The sequence below is a fragment of the Grammomys surdaster genome, unplaced genomic scaffold (assembly GCF_004785775.1).
Source record: "Grammomys surdaster isolate TR1022 unplaced genomic scaffold, NIH_TR_1.0 62, whole genome shotgun sequence".
Classification (NCBI taxonomy): domain Eukaryota; kingdom Metazoa; phylum Chordata; class Mammalia; order Rodentia; family Muridae; genus Grammomys; species Grammomys surdaster.
Genome location: NW_021604564.1, coordinates 12,237,640 through 12,260,215, shown reverse-complemented (window position 1 = coordinate 12,260,215; position 22,576 = coordinate 12,237,640). Strand labels below are relative to the sequence as shown.

At 41.9% G+C, this 22,576-nt stretch overlaps 1 protein-coding gene across 5 annotated transcripts in view; it reads left to right on the top strand.

The window, feature by feature from the left end:
* Positions 1–22,576, top strand: part of Fndc3b (fibronectin type III domain containing 3B) — a 291,713-nt gene that overhangs the window by 136,309 nt on the left and 132,828 nt on the right. For all 5 annotated transcript variants that reach the window (XM_028763225.1, XM_028763232.1, XM_028763211.1 and 2 more), the window contains exon 4: positions 15,808–15,884. In XM_028763225.1, coding sequence (XP_028619058.1) covers positions 15,808–15,884 — 77 coding nt within the window. The remainder of the gene's footprint in view (positions 1–15,807; positions 15,885–22,576) is intronic.

Sequence of the window (22,576 nt, the reverse complement as noted above, 5' to 3'; positions counted from 1 at the left end):
TACTAAGGGCCAGAGTTTGAAATCCCAGGGTCCACATAAAAGCTGCTTCTCAGGGTTGCTAAAGGGAGATTGGAGGCAGAGACAGGGGAATCCCCAGAATATAACAGATCAGGTAGTGTGTTGTACTCTGCAGAAAACCAGCAAGGGTCCCATCTCAGGTGATCTGGAAGGTAAAGTCAGATACCCAAGGCTGTCTGCTGTCTTCTACATGTGCACTTCCATGTCTGCCTCCACAAGCATGGATGTTCAAACCTACACACATACACAGAGAGAAAGGAAAATAAGTTCACGTTAAAAGTAAATAAATTTTGGCTATCCACATTAGTGATTCTCTTGGACTTTTCTGAGGCAACTGTTCCCAGTTGGACTGCCTGTCATGCAGTCAGAATTGCTCCTTTCTCCTCCTCCCGGCTCCTCTTTACTGATGCTTCGATATAAATTTGTGTGGAGCAGTCCCTTCATAAACCTCTAACCTTTATTCATTGAAAGCAGAAGGACTCTTTAACTTTCCCCATGCAGACTGGTCTGTATCAGGATGCATGTGTGCTGACAAGCGGGAAAAGCATGCCCTACAGAGCAGCCAACTTCGATGGCTCCCTGTTTGTCTGTGTGTCTTCTGCCATACTCTACAAGAGAACTAGTGAGCTCCAGACGATGCACTAAAGGTCACTCCCCACTCCTAGTAAGCATGCTCTGCATCAGTGTTGCCTCAGTCCGACCAACTCACCCCATCCTAGAAAGGCAAATACTTATTACTATGAGCATTAGAAATTAGGCAGCCTGCAAGTTGTACGGTTTATTTGCTGTCTTTCCAAAGGATGAAGAGTTTTTCTTATCGTAAAATCTTAGGGTTGTCTTACTAAGCTCTTGTTGGGTGAGTGGATTCCTGGCTGGGCTGTCCTGTACTTACCCTCTCATTTCGTCCTCACCAGGTCTCTGACCTCTGACCCTTCCAGACAGTAATTGAAAATGTGTTCTTTGTTTGTCTCAAGAAGAACCAGGGATTATTATTTAACACTTCTATAGTGGCTAAGCACAGGGATTGCCAAACTCATTCTGGGAACGGTAGGAAAATAGCCTGTTTTGTAGACATACAGTCTCTGATGCATATTCTTATTTTTCCTTTTTAGCTCTTTTAAAATATGGAAACTATTTTGCTTGTGAGCAAAACCAGGCCGCTGAATGGCAGTAGTTTTCCTACATCAGAACGTTCCCTTTCAAATATATTTGTGGAGAGTTGTCTAGGTTCTGACATTAGCCCTTCACACATTGTGCTGATGGAGAATCAGCATTTATGAATACTGAGAAACCACGGAAGCCTGTGGGCACTCATCCTGTAAGATGCGGCTTTCTCTCTACCCTCAGTCTCCTCTGACATTGCCCATATTTTCAAAATGAAAACTTTTTAAACTCTTGTTTGTTTGCTTGTTTTCAGTGCTGATGACTGAACCCAGAGACTGAGAGTACGCAGCAAATGCTCAACCAGTGAGCTAGGTCCCTAGTTTGTCCAAAGTTTAGTTCTTGCATTTATGCTAATAAAAATGTCATTGTGACAGCCTTCTGTCACTGCATACATGGGTCATGGTAGCAAGTTATGCCCAGAGAGGGAAGCGAGCCAAGGCAAGCATGTTTACTTATGTCACGAAGAATTTGGTAAAAATTTGGCTTAAGAGGAGTCTTACTCAGTGTTGCTACCTTTCAAAACTGATCGTTCAGTGAAACGCTCTAAGCATTTTCTTCTGAAACCTATAGAGAGAAAGGAATTACATCCATAGAGGAAATAACCTGACTGGAAGTGTATGGCTTCTCTTGCTCATGTTTCCCTCTGATTTTCTTGTGGGATGTCTGTTGACGTTCTTCAGATGCAGTACAAGCAATGCCCCTGCTCTTAAAGCAGCTGACAAGGGCAGGACAGGCCTGGAGAAGCTGCAGGCGGGCTAGCGGGCTCTCTTCTTCTGTAGCTGCATCTTAGCTGGCATCACAGCTGACGGGCACAGAGCTACCCAGTCATTCCTTATCTATTTACATACAGATGGAAATCGGGGTGTCTCCCATCACTTCCTTGTCCTTTCAGGTCTTTACAAATGATGTTTTGGCTCGAATGCAGTTGTGAATAGATGTACATAGTTTCTAAGAAAGCAGTTGGGACCCACTGCAATGTGCCTTTGGGAACAAAGGCACTTTGTTTAGAGAGATTGTCCCAAGTTGGAGCTGGGGTCTGAAAAGGGGCCCATGTCATCTCCCGCTTTCTCCTGCGAAGTCTTCAGAAAGCTGATGTTTGCTGAGTGCACGGCTGTACTCACTGTCCAAACAGCTCTCTGTTTGCCAACTGGGAACATATTGCCGCCTCTGTGAGGCACTCCATCATGCCTTGAATGGATCCTCTTGTGTTCAGATTTTCTGACTCAAAGAAGGAGAGAGAAATATTTCTTTCAGTCCTCAACATTCACTGTAGCATCCAGGGTCTCATCAGGCCCTTACAAATCAAACATGCCACAGAAGCACTTCTCAAGGGGAGCAAGAGAGGAGCAGAGAGAAAGGAAGACAGGAAGAGACAGCTCTATTGAAAGGCCTTTCTTCTAGCCCTCTGTAACCAGCTTTTGTAAATAAACAGGCTCTTTTGGCAAATAGAATTGTGAGAATTCTCCCCATTTCTCTAAAGCAGAGATAAAACTCCCTGCAGGGACCTTCCAAGGGATGGTACATTTCTGCTCACTATTATCAAGGATACCCTAAAGTACAGTGGTACCCCGCCACAGCATGGAATACACTCATGCTGTCCTACCAAGTAGGTGACAGGTTTTAATCACACCTGAATAATTCTGAAGCTGTGAAGGTTAGCTGATGTAAAGGACTTCCTCTTGCTTTGTAAACTTGCCCTTTCATTTTAGAGTTCCAAACGTACAGTATATAGGACAGTGAAGATAAAATTTCTGTTGTTACATTCTGTACTGAAGTCTATGGTAATTGTATGTTCTGGTAAAGTCTAGTATTTGTTTATATAAACTGAGATCTTGGTTTCTGGGAAAATGTAGCCTCCCCTGATGGTTAGCGATTGTTCTGGGCTTTAAAGTTTGAGAAATCTTTGCTGTGTGCGGAGGGGCAACCATTCCATTTATAGACTATCTCTGGAAGCATGCAACAAGATGCTTACTTACTTTGATCTAAATAGGCTACTAAGTACTTGTTATATGCTGGGCAAGCCTTGCTTGGTATTGTGGAGAAAACACAGAGGGCTTTCTGTAGTTGACTGCCCGATACAAATGGTTTTATGAGTGGAAGGGGAGATTCTCATTCAGCAATAAAACACACTGCCTGGTCTTCGTCAGTGAGTCCTCACTGCTGATGAGCCCAGCTGCTATAAAGGAGTTCTTGGCTCACTCAGTAGATGCAGTGTTTACTGCTTTGCTTGTCTGTGTCTTACTCCTTATCTAGTACTACCTGTGCCTGGAAATGAGCAGTTCCAAAACCTTAATGGCTTGTGTCTGGATTACACAAGACTAGGAGAGTAAGGTCAGCTCTGCCTCTAGTGCCATGATGATGACAACCAGCTAGCTGGTCCAGCAAGTTGAACATCTACGAGGCCCTCTTGTGAGCGTTTGATGCATGCCAACTCTTTCTCTTAACCAGAACCAGTCTTGTGAGATTGATACTACATGTGGCATATTTTTTTGCTCAGAACCAGAAGTGTTTTTGGACTATCTGAGTGTCAAATGTCTGTGTACACTGGCACACAAATGTTTAAGTTTGGAGCATTTTAGATTTCAGAACACTTTGGATTAGGTATGTTCAACTTATATCAAGTTCTTCATTTCAGTGGAAGACTGAGGCATAGAGAGAGGTTTAGTAACTTGCCCAGGACCACACAATTTATAATTGGTGGAGTTTGAGGTTAAATCTGTAGGGGTGTGGTCTTGTCACCTCTGCTGTAGCTGTGCAGCGGGGGCCTGGCCAGTCAAAAGACTGGGCTTTACTCTCCCAGGACCTTGTTCATCGTCTCTTAATTTTTGGAGTATGTATTACATCAGAGATGTATAGAAGTGTGTATTGATGGATACTGAAAATCCAACATTTAATGAAGCTAAAATAACTTTAAATAATGTATTCAGTAGGAGAAACAATCTGTTTTTATTATGGAAATAAGTTTAGTGCTTAACTCATTTCTTGTCTTTTGTTATAAATTAATTGAATTGTGTTATAGTCTGATAGGTAAAGCTGGCCATTTTTCTCAGAACTAATTGGCAGTTTGATTTTGAATCTCAAATACATTAATCATTTTAAAGTATCTGAGTAAAATCAGGATATATATACATACATGTATGAATAGTAATGTATGATATGTAAATCATACACATGGAATGAGAATAGAATTTATGCCTAGGGTCTTGTCTTTGTTCGTGTGTGTGTGTATGTGTGTGTGTGTCTGTGAAAGAGAGAGAGAGTGAGAGAGAGAGAGAGAGAGAGAGAAAACATTTTTTGAATTTTTTTTTACTACTTCGTGGTCATATGGCTATTGGATAGTGTAACTAGCTCTCTTCAACATTCTGGTGCTCGTCAGGCCTATCGCAGCTCTTGGGGGAAGTCTGTTTCCTAGCATTATTGGTACCTAATCTGTCCAGAGCTATCAACCTCTTTTGCCGAGTAACTGTGGTAAGAGAAGCAGTTGTGTGTACTCTCAGGATTATGAAAAAGCTATTCAAAGATTCAGCTTTCAATTTCAAGAGTAATGAGACTGGTAGCTTGTTTAGGAGTACAGTGCCTGGTTTTCATAAATTCTAAATCTTTCCATTAGTTAAAAAAAAAAAAAGCTTAGTTTCAGAACACTTTATATTAAAGCTAACTCAAGCGAAACCCATGACAGGATATGGGAACAGAGTATGTGTATTTTATTCTCAGTGATCAGTTGATCATTGTGTGGCAACAATGCTGGTGGGTTTGTTTCTGTTAAGTATGAGATGCCAGGGAGATAATGATTTCCCATATATTGAACATACAGGGATTGACAGCATGTGATATTTTTAGAATCCAATTTCAAAAATGATGCAGACTATTAGAAATGCCCATGGGGATGCCTGCAGTTCCAGCCACATCATAGATGGAGGGAAGAACAATATCCTAAGTAGTTTGTTGCTTGTTGCTGGTAGGATCCAACAGCCGAGGTACCTGAAGGCTTGCTTTATGTAATTGAAGTAACTGTAGTTTGCGTGCCTGTTAGAAAGAGTTTCAGATTGCTGCTTGTTAAAAAGGAGCACTCTTTCTAATTTGGGTCATTAAACAAAGGAATTTGCTGCATTTTGAGGAAATGAACTTGACTTTACCTGAAATATTCTGACTGTTGATTAGAGAATCTGTTCAACAGTTCACACCTTTAAATGGGAATTGTCTGGATGACCATGTTCCCCAAGAGAATTCTGATGCTGTGTTCTTGGCTATCAGCAGCAACAGAAATATTTACAATCTTATTAACTGATCCAGGACATGCAAGGCCAAGTAATGTCGCTGCCACGCAAACATGAAAGACTGTTCATATCCCCAGAATGCAATAACAGTCAAGTGTGGCGACAAATGTTTGTAGATTGGCTACAGGTGGACCTCATTGGCTGGCTGGACTAGCCAGTTGGAGAGCATCAGGTTCATGATACCCTTTGCCAGAAAACCAGGTAGAAAGCTATCAAGAAAGATACTTTGAATTGATTTACTGGCCTCTGCATGCACGCACATGCTTGTATACAGAATATATTTATACATCCCACAGACACACACATGCTCATACATGTACAAATAGCTTTCTGAAATGTATCATCACTTGTCTGTCTTGTACTAAGACACATAGTATTTTGTATTAAGCTATCAGAGGGCACTGGTAATGATAGAAAGAAATGCAATAATCACATAAACCGCTGCTTAATATAGTGCTTATTATTCTATCTTATATAAAGTCCTGTGTTCATTGTGTTGCTATGGAAGTACAGTAATTGATTTATTAAGAGGAAGATGGAGAACTATTTTTAGACAAATTATATTCATCTCTGCTAATTGAAGTATATTCAATTAAATACCCATTATCAGGATAAGATTTATGGTACTATGCTAATATCTTATTGTTTTTTCTCTCCCTTTAAAAATATTACACTGAAGTTAAGACTCAGCTTATTGAGCTTAAAATAACTACAAATAAACTATACTTAAAGGATCTTTGAGTGTGCTCATTTTTTCTTAGGATGTATGTGGCTTGTTGTTTTTTTTTGTGTGTATATTGTTATATATGTGATGTGTGTCTGTGAGTGGGTGTGTATGCTAAGGGGTATGTGTGGAAGCCCAAGAACAACTCTCAGGTGACAGCCTCACTTTTCCACCTTGTTTGGAGACAAGGTCTTTTTGCCATCACCTCAATCAGTTTGTCTAGCTTCAAAGCTCTGGAGATTCTCCTGTCTCTGCTTTTATTTCCCTTAAGAGCTCTGGGGCCACAGATGCTTTTGGTGCTGCCTTCTGCTTTTCTGTGGGCTCTAAGGACTCCAGACTCGTGTCATCAGGCAAGTACTGTACCCAGCAGGCTGTCACTCTACATGTAGTTTACTGCTTTGTGGCCCCTTGTTGCCTATCCTGCAGAATTGGTACAGGAATATCTACATCAAAACTAGTGGATCATTTGTTCGTGGTGGGGTGGAAGGGTAGATGGCTAATTTATGAAAAAAGAAGCAGACCCAGAAGTCTGGTAGTCAACATTTTCTTAAGGCCTCAAATTCTGATATAGCTGGCACCCAATCATGACAGCAAGAAAGATTTTAGTGATCATCCATCCACAGCCCTTGTCTAGAATCGGTAATTATAGAGGTGAGTGAGATCAGTGTTTTCATCCAGAAGGCAGCATGGAAAACATTGGGTTCCATTTCTCCCAGGCAAAACTCAATGTCATTCCTGCCACAACCTCCCAAGGGCTGGTATTGCAGGTGTGAGACTCCATACCTGGCTAGTGGGGCTGACTTTTGAAAGTGAAGCTTTAGCTGTTTGGGAAGAATTGCTCGTTTCTGAGGTTCTAGAGCACAGTGTAGGGGGATGAGAAAGTACGTTAAGTACAGCTACAGAACCCCTCAACTGTCCTGTTACTGAGTAGGTGGCTGGTCAGCTTGGCTCAGCTTTCTAGGCCTTTCCAGCCTTCCCAACCTTCCCAACTGTTTTGGAAGTATGGCCCTTACTTCAAGCGCTGAGAGATGGTAGTCTAAGCTACATGAGTCTATGCTACTTGTTGTTCCTTATCTAGTCCTCAGCTGGCCCTGGCTGTGTAAGCACAGCCTGGCTGTAGAAACTCTCTCCTTCTTGCTGGCCTCCTCTGTGTGGCTTAGTGAAGACAGCAATGGGGTTACATACAACTTATTGTCTCCTAGCCCATTCTCATCAGGTCATGGCCATTGGGCAGCTGAGAGAATTTTTGTTAGTAAGGGAAACACCTTTGTAAAACTAAAGTTCACTTTAGAAAATCATGGGACCTTGAAGGACACCTTCCACTAGTGATAGGTGTTTGCATGCAAGCAAGGGGGCTTCTCAGTAGAAGGGAGAGGATACATCTTGATTCTGTTTTGTGGAATATTTGATTTCTCACCCTTACTCTAGCTATTTCTGTAATTTTTTTTTTTTTTTGAGTAGTACTAGTCTGCAGATGGGCCTATCTGCTGTGCTTTTGAACTTGAACCAAGCTAGTAAACTGTAAGATGTTATCAATACAATATCTTAGGATGCTGTCAGAGCACTCTATTGGTACAAGTTTAGGTATAAAGTTGACTGCAGACATACCCTTGGGAGCACTTGTAAGGGAACCTGCCTGTGTGGTTTGTTTGTAACTACATGAGAGTAGGGTTGCCAGGGAACGCTATCTTGGTAAAGCTATACATTATAACAGTTTGCTTTCAGCTTTCTGATGGGTGATGGCTTTAGAGTTATTTCATTTGTCACAGATTAATAATGTGAATCAGCTTATGATGAATGAAATCCTATGTTGCTATCTGGTTAATAATTTCAGTATCATTTTCACACTTGCCAACTAGAACATGACCATGGACAAAGTAGCACAATTCATACGCACCCCTAAGGCTTCCAAGAGCCCCAGCTTTGCCTCACATCTCTGCTCATCTCGAAAGAAGAGGACTTTGTGAGGAATCACGTGTGATGGACCCAAGTGTCTGGCGAGGAAGAACATCCTTTATCCTCTTCTTTCTCTTCCTTGCCCCCTCCCCTCCCCTCCTCTCCTTTCTTCTCTTCCTCTTTCCCTCTCTCTTTTGATACAAGGTTTCATATAAACTTGCTTGCCTGGAACTTACATGTAGTCAAGGGATAACTTTGAACTCCTAAGCTTCCTGTCTCTACCTCATGAGTTCTGAATTTAAAGGTATGGGCTAACATGCCTTGTTTATGCTGTACTGGAGTAAAACACACGACTTTCTGTATGCTAGGCAAGTAAGCCACAAGCCCCTGACAGTGGAGAAAGCTGCTGAAAGAAAATGGGTGGTTACTCCATTAAAAGCCCCAATCACCCAGAGCCGTGGAGAACTCTGCTGTCAAGATGGTTTATTATAGTTCTCCTGAGTTGCCCTATATTGAGCAGTCTGTCATTTTGATTCTTTATTACACGTGTTATAAACTTGAATAGTATTCTTTAACAACATTGCTTGCATTTCATCTCAAGATGTGATTCAAATGTAATTGAAATACCTTTATTCAGTAGATGCAATGTTGGGAAAATTTTACATTGTGTAAGACCACTTGAGGTTTCTACTAGGAATTCTGGGCACTGGTTTCTTCCTACCTTTCCCAGAAACCTCCTTGAGTTTGCTTCTGATTGGATAGTGAATGGTCCTCTACACTGCATGAGGTATTGGGAGTATCTATCTACCTGATATCCCAACAGGTAGCAGGTAGTAGACCTTGGGAAGGACTGGCTTTAAAAACGGGGCTTGGAGATGGCACCATGATGATCAGGTCCTATCATGTCAGTGAAGGGTAGGCATGGCAGCCCACTTGTAATTCCAGCATTGGGACAGTAGAGTTAAAGAATTCCCCTGGCAAGCTAGACTAGCTGAAACAGCCGTCAAGTGAGAGACCAGAGTCAGTATGGAAGGTGGAGAGTGCTTAGGGAGTACACCTGACGACGGGCTCTGGCCTCATGTGCGTGTGCCCACACAGTCATGTGCACACATCCCCCGTGTAAAGCACGAACACTCCTGCACTGATGCAAAGGGCTGTGAAATACTATGGCCTTTCTATGCTTATGTCTCGGGTGTGGTTATCACTCACAGCAATTGTAGATGTGAAGTATCTATCGGGACCTGTTTCTCAGTAGTACTGAGTTGCGTTTGTGTCATTCGTTAGGTTGAAGCTCACAGGGTCCCAGCTCACATGTAAACAGGTACATCTGTGGGCATACGCCATCCCCATAGTGAGGAAGCCCAACCCAAGAAGTCTGAATTGAGTAGTTGTTAACAACTACAACCTACAGGGTGGTGCCAGATGTTTTTCAATCATACAGGTAAATCTTGTTCCTAACTTGCATTCAAACAGCATGAAGGGCAGAGCCCCAAGATCTCAGAAACCAACTTGAGCTTCAGATTGGAAATGAGAATGAACTTGGTGTCTCTCCTGCTCCAAAAATCAGCCCACACCTTTTCATGGGTCTTCTATCTCACTCTTTAGTCATTTCTATCTCCTAGACACACCAAGAACCTGTGCTGCGTAAGACATCATCAAGACTGCAAGCCTAAGTGCATGCTGGGACAGTGTCTATCACAGGCTTCAAGTCAAAAGCAGGGTCCCAAACTGGCCGCTTGCACGGCTGCTCATTTGTAAAGCCCGCCCCACGCTTAGGAATGGAAGCCTCCTTCTTTTTAATGCGATGGACCCTTGCCTTCTGGCACAGTCTGACTGGGTGTGACAAAGATGTGATGAGTTCAACAAAGCAGCAGCAAGAGGTTTAAAAACTGGAGTTCAAGATTCAATTACAGGCCCCTGCCTGGGACCTGATCTCTTTAAAGGTCTTAAAGCCTTCTACCCAGAGTTCTGAATTTAAATCCGGTTCTTTCAAACTGGTGTTAGCACAGTGTGCATGCAGAAAATGGCTCACCAATCCCTTTACTGTTCACTTCCAGTGTGAAGGTTTAAAATACTTCTCAAGTATCATAAGAGTAATTGCTACATGTAGCCGCAAAGCCCTTTGCCTCTGCAAAGAAAACTGCTGAGCTCTGTGTGGTAGTTGGTTGCTTTTGTGGATTGGTTGTGAAACCCTGGTGACTTTTCATTTCTTTCCACATCTTGCATAATAAATGTTTATTGAATTGAAATCAATAAAATATTAACCAATGTATTATAGCACTATGTATTCACACAGTAACTGTGTAGATTGTTCTAAAACATGAAGTCTAAGGCCACTTGATAGTAAGATTATTTAGGTAGGTGTCTTGAGTTTATTTAAACTAAAGGAAGTTGGGATTTCAGCTTTAAACCCTGGTCTTTTGTTGCCTTTCATCTTGCTTTGCAAACTCAGTTCTTCAAGGTGTGCTTTGAAAGAAAACTTACATTTTAAGCTGACACTGCAAACAGATTCTGAGCCTTGTCTTTTGAAATGAGAAGATGCCAGTGGTCTGAGGTTGAAATCTCTGCCCAGCTCAGTTTTGGTTCTTGGTAGCAATTTACTTCAGGAGTGTACCTCGGCTGCTATTGTGGTCATTTGCTTTTAAGGGCAGTGGTCAGGCCAGGTGGAAATTCTGGTACAGAAGACTCACTTCTAGAAAGCAAGGGCTGGTCCTTTGACATCCAGCTGTGCCAGCCCACTGAGGAAGTTAGGTATACCCAACTCTCAGTTTCCTAGAAACTAGAGCAAGGAAGTGGGAGTGGGGGGAGATGGAGAGAGATACAGAGATACAGAGACAGACAGAGAGACAGTGGGGATTAGGGATATGGGGCTTGGTAGTAAATGAAAGGAAAACAACTTCTGCTTCTTTTTCTAGTTCTTATTATCTAAATTGTAATTTACATATTTTTCATTAAAAATAGGGTAAAAGATAAAAGATAGAACTATTGGGGGAAAAGCCCTCGAAGGGCGAAACAAGACCCTTGCTCCCTTGGTCTCTCTCCCAGTGACTTTGCAGGAATCTGGCTGTGCAGTTCTCCTGTCTCTCTTCTATGCAATGTTAAAGTTGCTGAATCGCCAGTTTCTGGTGGTGCTGTTGGAGATGCTGGATCTGTGCCCCAGCGAGCCTGCCTCAGAGTAACCCCTGAAATTAGCAGGTGCTCCTCTCTTCAGGTAACTATAGTAGCCTAGGCCAGATCCAAACCCAGGCTTCTCTAAGGATAGGGCTATATTCTTCAAGTCAACTTTTAATCTTGGAGAAAAATTATAGGTTAGAGAAAGCAGTGTGCCTTCCTCATTTTGCTGAGACCAAAGAGATATGCTCAGTGCCTAGCATACAAAATGACTGTAAGTTTGGCTTCCTTCTTTCTTCCAGCCCCATGACCTCAGAAATAACCCTCAGACTGAAAATACATTTACAAATACCTTGGCCATACAACTGCTGGGCCTTGGGAGTCACTGCACTGTGGTTTGATTGGGACCCCCTCGTGTTTTCAGGGCTGCTGTGACTCTCTTGATCTGATCTTCTGAGAATTGTCTATTCCATTCCTCTGCCCATCTTTTAAATTAGGTGGTCTTTGGTTTTGTTTGTTTGTTTGTTTGTTGTTGAAGTATAAGTGTTCTTTGTGTTCTGGATAGAAGTCTCTTATCAGATGGGATATGCATGTTGTCCATCCCACAGTTTTTATTTTTTTAGTAATAACTTTGATACACAAAGGTTTTCATTTCAATGAGGTTCAATATTTTTTATGATACTTATGATACCATGTCTGACTCTTACCAAGTAAGAGTGTCATAAAGACTGGTCCACTTTCTTCCATGAATATTCCATGAATATATTTAGGTCTATGCCTAGTTTTGAGTTAATCATTATATATGATCTCAGACAGAAGCCCAAATTTATTCATTTTGCCTCATAGTTTTGTTTTTAATGTAGCTACTTGGCTCAATAAACATTCTCCTTCTAGTTCTCCAAGCTGTACATGTAGCAGTTTTCATGTGACTCTATAATAGTTTCTGTCTCTCTAGCCAGACTTTCCAGTTCTTACAAACAAAAGCTTCACTGTATCATGTAAGCTTCTGTCTTAATTTATGTGTATACCTCTATATGTCTGCAGAGACGCACGTGTGTATAACCAGTGTATTTAAGTAAGACTTTGGACTGTTTACAAGATTGTTTCAAAGTGTTTGACAGGTCTCATAGGTTAATGATTTTCCAGTATAGGCAAAGGGGCAAATCTATTTGTTTGAGAGACATTTCTCCCCTCTGAATTTAGGCAATGTTGGTGACTTGAACAGCTCCCTCCCCACAGTATCCTTTTTGTTTTAAACTCAATGTTTTGGCTCAATAAATATTCAGGTTCCAGTTCTACAAGCTGTCCATCCTTTGGTGAGGATATACTGAATAGCAGAGACAGCTGAATTTTTAGCTGATGGAAAAGGGAAACTGAAGCTTCTTAGGGAAGGATGACTACAAGAAGAGTATTTGAAACCACAGGTCAGGCAGAGACGGCAAACCCATTCACTGTGAGGCTAGCTCAGGAAGGAAGGCAGTGGCTTCTCACACAGACAGTGGATCTGGAGCAACTTTGAGGTTCCACAGCACAGTTGACTTTCAGAAGCCGTTAGAGTGTGTCTGAAATGGCTTCGATGATGGTGCTGGGAAAAAGAGATCAAGCACAAGCAAGTCATTTAGCAACTCCTGCTATAAGGGCCGGAAGAGCAACTCCTGCCATCAGGGAGGAAAGTGTTTCTAGCTCTAAATCACCTGCTTTCCCTACACTCCCTGAAACACTTTATACAAATGACTTTAACGGTTTTTAGAGCCATACTTGGGATTAAGGGACTATTAGCTTGGTATACATTTTGGTGATTAAAAAGCCATATTTCACAGACCCCTGTACTATGAAATACTTGACATTTTGTGTATTAGGGAAGAGTTTCCCAGAAAGTAAATAGTATATGGTTGTATACACTTCTTGACTTTATACAGTAGAAGGGTACATGATATTTTAAAACTTACTCCTTATAGTGTAATTATAACAAAAAAGAAAACACAACAAATAGCAGTCAAGGAGGGTACTAGGGCTGGAGAGGTGGCTTATTGGTTAAGAGCACTGGCTGCTTTTTCAGAAGATCTAGGTTTAAGTCCCAGTATCTACATGGCAGCTAACAACCACCTGTAGCATCAGTCCTAGCAGATCGGATTCTTTTCTGGCCTCCTTGGGTACACATAATACACAGACACATAATGCACAGGCCAAACATCTATACACATAAAATATAAAGGTATTAAATTATCGAAAGCATTGATGAATAACGACGAGATATGTGCGCATTACTCATGCGCTACTTTTGCAGATGTTAGTGAACTTAGTGTTTACACCTGACCTAGTGAAGTAGGCATTTTTATTTCCACTTACAGCTGTTGAGAAGTGAGGCTCAGAGAGGCTAAATGAGTTTTTTGTTCAAGGGCTCACAGAGGTTAGAGACAGGGCTGCGGGGGAGGGGGGGAGGGAGAAATTGTTCTGTGAAGCCAAGTGAGTTGATTTTTGGATTTCAAAGCTAGTGTAGTTCTTTTTAAGGAAATCAATTCAAATAAAGATATAAAGGAAGTGCCTGTATGTTTTAGAAGCTGTACTAAAGATGCTGAGGGTGATGCAGAACATGAACTTGGAATCCAACAACTTTAGCGCTTAGCATATTGCTTTACTTCTACTTAAAAATAAATGGGTGTCATGCAATGGTTCATTGATTTGGGGGCACAGTAAAAATCGAACTCAAAGTCTTGAAAATGTGAAGCCCTGTTGTGCACCACCACTGAGCAAGGATGCATGTCACACTCATTCACATTAGGTTAGAGACACACATGAGACCCCTGGGTTTGTGAGCGTAGAGATGCTCAGAGAGTTCAATGATGTGATGTATTATCCTTGAACTTGCTGTGAGCTCTCATCTGGAACCTTCCTTGATCTCCTGCACCCTTTCTACTCTCTGCTCTTTCTCTGGAGACTTGCAGACCTGTTCACGCAAGTCCTTTCCACCCTGCTGTCACGGTCACAACCCTGTGATGTGAAAGCTGCACTATGCTTACCTGTAAACGAAGTGACTAGGCGACAGGACCTGTCTTCTTCTGCCATGTAAAGTGGCGCCACCATTTCTCCTGGGTTTGTTCCAGCTGGGCAGTTCTCACTGCTGGCTGCACAATACCCACCAGGAGAAAGCAGAAACCACACAGTGCCTGGGCCAGGAAGCTCACCTCACTGTGAAAGCCATCTCTTGGGGTTGACATTTGGGGGTGGGTTGCTAACTCCACGTGAGAGCTAGCCAGGGAAAGTAAGTTCTAAGGTCCTTTTACTCATAGGGAAATTGTTGCATTGTAGGATCCTTGGAAGGATGTCAACTTGTTTTTGTTGTATGACACAATTAGTTTGTGATGAAATATTAACCCAAACTACATCTTAGGTAACTGTTAACCTTGTCATTCATTAGCTTGCCTTAGTCATATAGCTAGCATTCATTGGTAGAATGCCTAAATAGCATGCACAAAGCCCTCATAGGATCCCCACTATTGCATGAAACTGGCCATGGTAAGAGTTCTAGACTAGCCTGGGCTACATGAGACCCTGTCTTCAAAAGGGATGGGGGTGGACAACTCCAGCCATGAAGCATTCATGAAACTGGCCATGGTAAGAGTTCTAGACTAGCCTGGGCTACATGAGACCCTGTCTTCAAAAGGGATGGGGGTGGACAACTCCAGCCATGAAGCATTCATTGAATTAACTCCCGTTAGTTTGATGTTTTACTTTGAAAAGTAGAAATTAATTCTGCATGTAAAGATGCCTAATTTTAGAAGATGATCTGTTTTTCTCCCTGCTTAATGAGAGACAAACCAAGAAGCTGGTAGACTTTGTTATTGTTTATTTATGATATTGGAGATTAAACCTAGGATCTTATGTGTATTAAACAAGTATTCCGCCACTGAGCTATGGTCAAGCCTTTCAAAAATACCCCAACTTTGTATTTTGAAGTAGTGCTCTATAAAGATGCCCAGGCAGGCCTTGAACTTGTGGTTTTCCAGCCTTAGCTGTTCAGCTAGCTGGGATTACAGGACTGTATAACTATGTCCAACTGGTTTGGGGCATTTTAAAAGTTTTCTACCTTTCACATTAATGGTAGGTTATAATGAATTATTAATGAATTATAATGAATTATTGAAAATAAAAATCACATAAAACCCTAAATCCAAAGCCTTTTTGAACCTGAAGAACGTTCACTTCAAAATTTGTCTTTATATATTAATAATAATACAGTCTTTATAAAAAGTAGAATTGGGGTTTGTTAGGAAGAGATTTGAGCTATTCTAACACACATTTTATGGTCAAGAAGGGGAAAAACCTTTGGTTCCATTCTGTCAGGCTGGCTTTAGAAGAATAGTTTTGGTTCATGGAATATGTGGCCTTAGGGAGTTGTTAAATATTAATAGAGATGGTTATAGCCTTGTTGTTTCTGCTTTTGTATATGTTTTGTTTTTTCCTTGCGTTGTATAGCCAGGAAATTACAGCAGCCATGGTTTCAGGCAGTCATGGCATGTCAGTTACTGAAGAGAGACTAGGCATGTTAAAAGTCCTAGTAATTACATTGAATAATGTGTGTCTTATCTATTGATATTTTGCTCTTATGTCTTTCAGGACCTGCTGAAGTTCCCATGATGTCACCCAATGGGTCCATCCCTCCTATCCATGTGCCTCCAGGTTATATCTCACAGGTATGACATTTGACTGGCATCTCCACTCACTAGTATACTGTTATTGTTTGAGCAAAATACATGTCAAGGCTTAACAAAAATCCTTTATGAGTAAATTTAGTTATACTGACACTAGAATTATTTCCTCATGGGGAGAAAACTTCAGAAGAGTAGAGAGAGAAAATAGCTACACCTTTACTCAGAGATGAGAAGCACTGTTACTATTTTTTGGGTCCTACCTCATATAACCCCCTCATTTAAATGTTTTCTTGGCACCTCTACCTATAGATTAAAAATATTTAAAAATCTGTAATTTTCCATTATTAATATTTTTGGGGGAGTTGATGTGAGTTGTTTTTGTTTTTGTTTTTTTAAAGAAAAAAATTGGCACCTACTTAGGAAAATTGTTGAAGCCCAGGCAAGAACTAACAAAGATTTCTCTTCCTTTGATGTGAAAAACAGAGGCATTTCTTCACCATGCAAGGCAACTACAAACACTGTAATTCATTGTTTTTCCGCTCTTATTTTCATGGGAGCCGACTTAACAGTTTTCGAGTTGCCAGATTGCTGGCCCATTTTCCAACTGTTGTAAATAAATGGCTTGTTTTACACAAGTCTTTGTGCAAGAATCACTAGAGGAAAAAGAGGGTGGGGCGAGGGCCATGGGATGTGGGGTCACAGACGACATTCATGTCACATGTCAGTTAATAGAGAGGAACAAGGAATGTCGGGTTTCTCTTCTGTCCCCGCTCATTTAGTTTGAGAAAGTGTTTCATTCCATTGAACACAGTATGGTGTTCACCATTGTGAGAGCAAAAATAACACCTTGCTTTATGCTAAAGGCCATTAAGAAATAGTAGTTAAAGTTGGACACTCTAATGGGGAGAAGCTATGCTTAAATGTGTACCTTTTCTTGCTGGTGTTGTTCCTGTCGTTACACTACATGCAGAGCGTTTATTGTGAATTCTAAGGGGGAAAAAAAGGAATTCTCTCCCTTACAGTATTGATCATTCTGAAAAACTTTCATTAAAATTAAGGTAGAAAGGGTAAAGCAGGAGCTGTAAACTCTTGACTGAAGCATCGCTGGTCCTCCTAGCTGACAGTCCTGCTAGAAAGTTCTAGAAGATCTGGAGGTCTACAGTAAAAATGGTGGAGTGATTGTGATGTAGCATTGAAAGGGAAGAGGAGCAAGCAGCCTGTGCAGCTTCTGGCTATTCGTGTTTGGTAGGGAAATTTGCAGGGCCAAGAGTTTAAACCAGCAAGGGCAGGATCTCTGACACTGAGCTATTCCTCAGCTTGAGACTGTGTTCCAGGCAGGCTTTAGGGAACAGGATGGCCTGAGAGTTTATTAACCTTCAGCGACAGGTTGTATCATTAACGAAATGTCACGATGAACTGTCTGAGAAAAACAAGTTGTTAATATAAAAAACATTGAAGTTAGGCAGTAGAATGCATACGTGCCTTCTAGGGCTGGGCAAAGTCCACACTTCAAAGGGACAAGGGAAAAACGTCTGGGGAAACTTGTCATAGCCAAGAGATCTAAGGAGCCAGAAACATAGTTGTCATAAAGTTGTGGGAAGAAAGTGTCTTAGTTAAGGTTCTGTTGCTGTAATAAAACACCATAACCAGAAACAAATTGGGGAGGAAAGGGTTTAGCTGAGTTAGGCTTCCATATCAGTGTTGACCACTGAAGGAAGTCAGGACAGGAACTCAAACAGAGCTGAATCCCAGAGGCAGGAGCTGATGCAGAGGCCGTAGAGGGCCACTGCTTACTGGCTTGCTCCTCATGGCTTGCTCAGCCTGCTTTCTTATAGAACCCAGGACCACCAGCCCAAGAATAACACCACCCACCATGGGCTGGGCCCTCACCCATGATTACTAATTAAGAAAATAACACAACCGGTTCTTATGGAGGCAGCATTTCCTGAATTGAGGCTTCCTCCTTTCAGATAACTCTATTTTATGTGTCATAAAACTAGCCAGCACAGAAAGAAACATGACATTTAAAACCAAGAGAAATCCAGCTTCAACAGGATTTGTTTGTCAGGAATGCTTATCAGTTCTGTTTTCTCCCCGATGTCGGATCCTGAAGCACACATGGGCACCCCACTCAGGTCTAGAGTCCACTTAGAGTAGCATTATGTAGCCTGGTAGGTGAGCCCACTGTCACTCAGCCTTGCTCGCCTTCATGGTGCTCTGTGAACCACATTTGTTTCTAGATAATAACTTTTCTTAATGGTGTGTATTTGTGCTCATTGTTTTGCCATTTGAAATACTCAGAGCTCTTGTTTGTCTAGCATTTCAGCCACTTTTTCTGGTCCAGTGGCCCTCCTGGTAGAGGTAGGTAATCCTTTAAGGGCTGCCAACCAGAATAGCCATTCTGTTCTTTCAACACAAAAGGATACTTTGTCCTGCCTCTGTCATAGAATGCAATACATTTCATATCTCCCCCATGAGCTAGCATTACTTCATGTGGATTTGTATGTTAACACATAGGATACTTGCTGGCATACAACAGATTTTAATGAATGTATATATAGAATTTGGGACTGGGAGGTAGCTTAGTAAGATGCATACCATATGATGTTTTAGTCAGTGACAGATGTCACGTGTGATGATAGTCCTAAAGAGTGGATACAACAGTGATTTTGTAGTCGTCTCAGGTTTTGTAAGTACCTTCAGTGGTGTGCATATGGTAGAACTGCCTAATGATGCTTTTCTCAGAGCACATCCCATCTGTTACGTGATGTATAATGACACGAGAGAGGTCCAGGTAGAGTAATAGATTACATGATGCCTGGAAAAGAGCAAGATCAGGGTGGTCTATATCTGCACATACTGAAACATTATAAATATATAAGAAGAGAATCCTGAGATAATGTAGCCAAGGAAACAAGTCATCCTGCCATTGGTGCTGGGATAACTAGATCTTCACACCTTTAAAATTAATGACATTGACCTTTCACCTCACATCCTATACAGACATCTACTCACAATGGATTGGGAGCAAAAATGAAGACTAAAATTTTAAGATTTTGGGAGTAGACTTTGCGCTTATTGTGTAAGATGGATTCTTAGCTAGGACAGCCCAAACAGTGAAGTGAAAAGAGCAAAGGTGTTTTCAGCTATTCACAAATCGAACTTGTGTGTGTGTGTGTTCCAGAAGATAACACAAGACAGTTCAAAGACAGCTCAAAGTAAGAGCCAGTGTATGTAAGTTGAATAAGAATCAAAAGCACCGTACGTATCTACAATGTGGGAGGGCCTGCTATGACTCAAGGGGGCCACAAGGATGAAAATTCAAGGCCTGCCTGGACCACATGGCAAGACACTGTCTAGTTATCCAAATACTGGAGAGTACTGCAGAGTATTTGCTATACACATCCAAGACCTTCAATTCCTATCCAGCACTTCAAGACAACCAATCAATGAGGCAAAATAAAAAGACTAAAGATTAGACATTCTGCATTGTGGTGATATACAAGGCTAGCTAGGACTTGAAAAATTATTCAGCATGCATTATACACTCTGAGATGGCTACATCTCAGGAAAAAAGAGATAAGAATTACTAAGGATGAGGAAACAGAGGAGCGAACATACACCGTATAAGGTAGTGTCAGAGAAGTCACCCACTCTCGGCAGTGGTCTCAAATGGTTAAACAGGGTTCCCATTTGACTTTACAGCAGCAGCATCTTTAGATGTATATGCAGAAAGAGACTATACAAACACATGTACACAAGTGTCTATAACAACCAATCACAATGACTTCAAGGTGACAACATTCACTTTATGAATGGATAGGCGACTGTAAAGTGATAGATCCAGACTCAGCCATGAGAATGAACCAGTATTCTATTAAAATACCCAGCTAAATCTATTAAAATACCTAGCTAAATCTTGAAAATAGTGTCCTCATTGAAAATAAGTGGTTGCCAAAAATGGACTCACTGGCATCTTTGGCACTTCCTGGTCTCATAATGTCATGTCAGAAATTTTGGGTCTGGAGAGATGGCTCAGAGGTTAAGAACACTGGCTGTTCTTCCAAAGGTCCTGAGTTCAATTCCCAGCACCCACATGGCGGCTCATGGCCATCTAGAGAGGGATCTGATGCCCTCTTCTGGCGTGCAGGTGCACATGCAGCAGAGCACTCACTTTAAATTCATTAAGTAAATAAAAAAAAGATTTTAAAAAAAAGAAAAAAGAAGCTAGGCACAAGAGCTGCATAGCGTGTTATCTATTTATGTGAAACATCTATGGTCAGCAAATTCACAGACACCTAGTGACTGCCAGGGGCCAGGGGTGGAGTAATGAGTGGCCAGCTGCTCACCTCGTGGTGATAGTTGCGTGTGTTTGGGTAATGACACTGTTCACCAAGTATATAGTGGTGATGGCGGTCAAGCCTGTGACTGTGGCAAAATCTACTAAGTCGGACATTTTCAAAGGATGGAGTTTCTGCTGTATAAATCATATTGAACACAGCTGCTACAGGTAAGGAGGTAAGAAAACTGCCTGCAGCTAAGAAAAGGCAAACAATGACTGTAGCTGAGGAGTGCTTGAAGCACCCCTTGGTGCTTTTGATGAGAGTTTCTGGGACAACACACCTGCTAGTATAGTTATGGCTGTAATTTTCACCGTTCTGAATGTACCAGATTCTTTTCCTTTGCCTGCAGTCTGGAAATCAGTGACAGAGCCTGCCTTGCTGGAGGTCTGCCTGTATGGCCATGTGAATGGGCCATGCAAATGTCGGTGTACCGCGTGCCTGCTACTTGTGTGTGAATGGTCTGTGAATGGCCTGTTGGCGTAAGAAAGGTGAAGAACAAGGCAAAGCAGATGATTAAAGTTGTGTTACACGTCTTGAACTATAGCAGTAAACCAGTGTTGTTATTGAGGAGCAAAAGCCTTCAAAGACAACTGATACATTCAGTAAATCCATGCATAAGATGCATGTGTCAGTCACGTGAAGGTTGACTTAGAGAAGGACAGGCCTGTGGTTAGCAGCAGACCGTGGTCGGAAGGACTGTCCACGGCAGCCTGCATTTCCTTAGGTGAGAAAGTCTGCCCCAGGGATGCAAGCACTGTGGACTGAGCATCTGGGATCTTGTCCCTTGAGGGTCTCTGATAAAGTAGGACTTCACACAATTGTGTGTGCCTGTGTGCAGGCTCATGGATGTGCGTGCCCATGCCTGTGCATGTGTGAGATGCTTTAATTGTGGTTAACTATGGAGTTGAGATAGATTTTGAGAAAAAAATTCACCCTGACCTTCTCAACTTGAGAAAAAACACTCAACTTTTAGAAAATATACATAGGTGAGACAGTGTGTTCATTATTTTCCTTTTCGTTCTGATAAAGTATTTGACAAAAGCAACAGTCTGCCATTGCAGGAGAGGCAAGTGGCAGGAGTGCGGAGTAGCTGTCACATGGCATCCACAGTCAGAAAGGAGAAAGAGGTGGATGTTGCCGCTAGCTCTCCTGTGCAGTCTGGGAGCCCACATTTAGGGTCGATCTTCCTGCCTTAGTAAATGGGATATAGAAAGTTCCCGTAGACTTGCCAGCGTGGTGTTTCCGTGGTGGCTCTGAATCCCTACAAGCTGATAATCAGGAGATGGTATCACAGAGGGAACTCACTCCCTTCAGTCATCGCTTTCACCTCTCTGACCTAAAACATCCAGGGCAGTGGGTCTCAACCCATCGGTTGCAACCCCCTGTTTTGTGGGGTGTGTAGAATGACCCTTTCACAGGAGTCTCCTGAGACCATTGGAAAACACAGATATTTAGATCACGATTCACAACAGTAGCAAAATTACGCTTATGAAGTAGCAACAAAAATAACTTTATGGCTGGGATCAGCACAACAGGAGGAGCTACATTAAAGGGTTGCGACCTTAGGAAGGTTGATAGGGTAGAAGGTGGGCCAGGCAGGACTCATGCTGCGCTTAGAAACAATGTGGCCATCATTGGAGGCCTCTGTTCAGATTCAGGATCACCTCTCACATAACTTTTCCACTTTCTTTGCTGAGTACGTAAATGCCTGCTTGATGTGGTAGAAACTGTGGCGTTCAGTGTAGGCATCATACTGAAAAGGACTGCTTTGGTATCTGCTGGCGTCTGCCTTGCTCAGTGTCCGTTACACAGACTGAAGCAGTTTTCTTTTCATTGTATGTTGGCTGTGGCTCTGTGGTTCCTTCCCCTCCAGCATTAGCTTTCCAGATAATTTATGTGTAAAAATGTCTTAAGCAGATGCCCTTAGCCTTAGTTTCCACATTTCAAACTAATTTATAATGGCTTGTTCAAGTGTCGTAGGAACACTTCATATTGACCCAAAGATCTGAAAAGCATATGGAAAGAGTTGGCTGTCCAAGTAGGCATTTGTCATTTGGGAAACTGGTCTTCTTTCTCCAAGTTGACTGATGTAATAAAGAAATTGGTCAAGATGAGTATCTCTTATTCTGTCCCCCTAGCCATCCTTTGAAGGCATTAGCTACTAAATCAGCACTCACTGAAATTATATATCCCTTGGCATGGAAAAAGGAAAGCAATAGATTGAAAAATGCATTTAAATTTGATTTATGGTTCAGCAAAGATGACTGGTGGATAGCATATTTGCTACCAAGCCTGACAAGCCTGGGCTAGATCCCTAAAGCCCTCGTGACAGGAGGCTGTTAACTCTTGGTAAGTTGTCTTCTAGTATCTACATATGCAGTGTGGCACGTG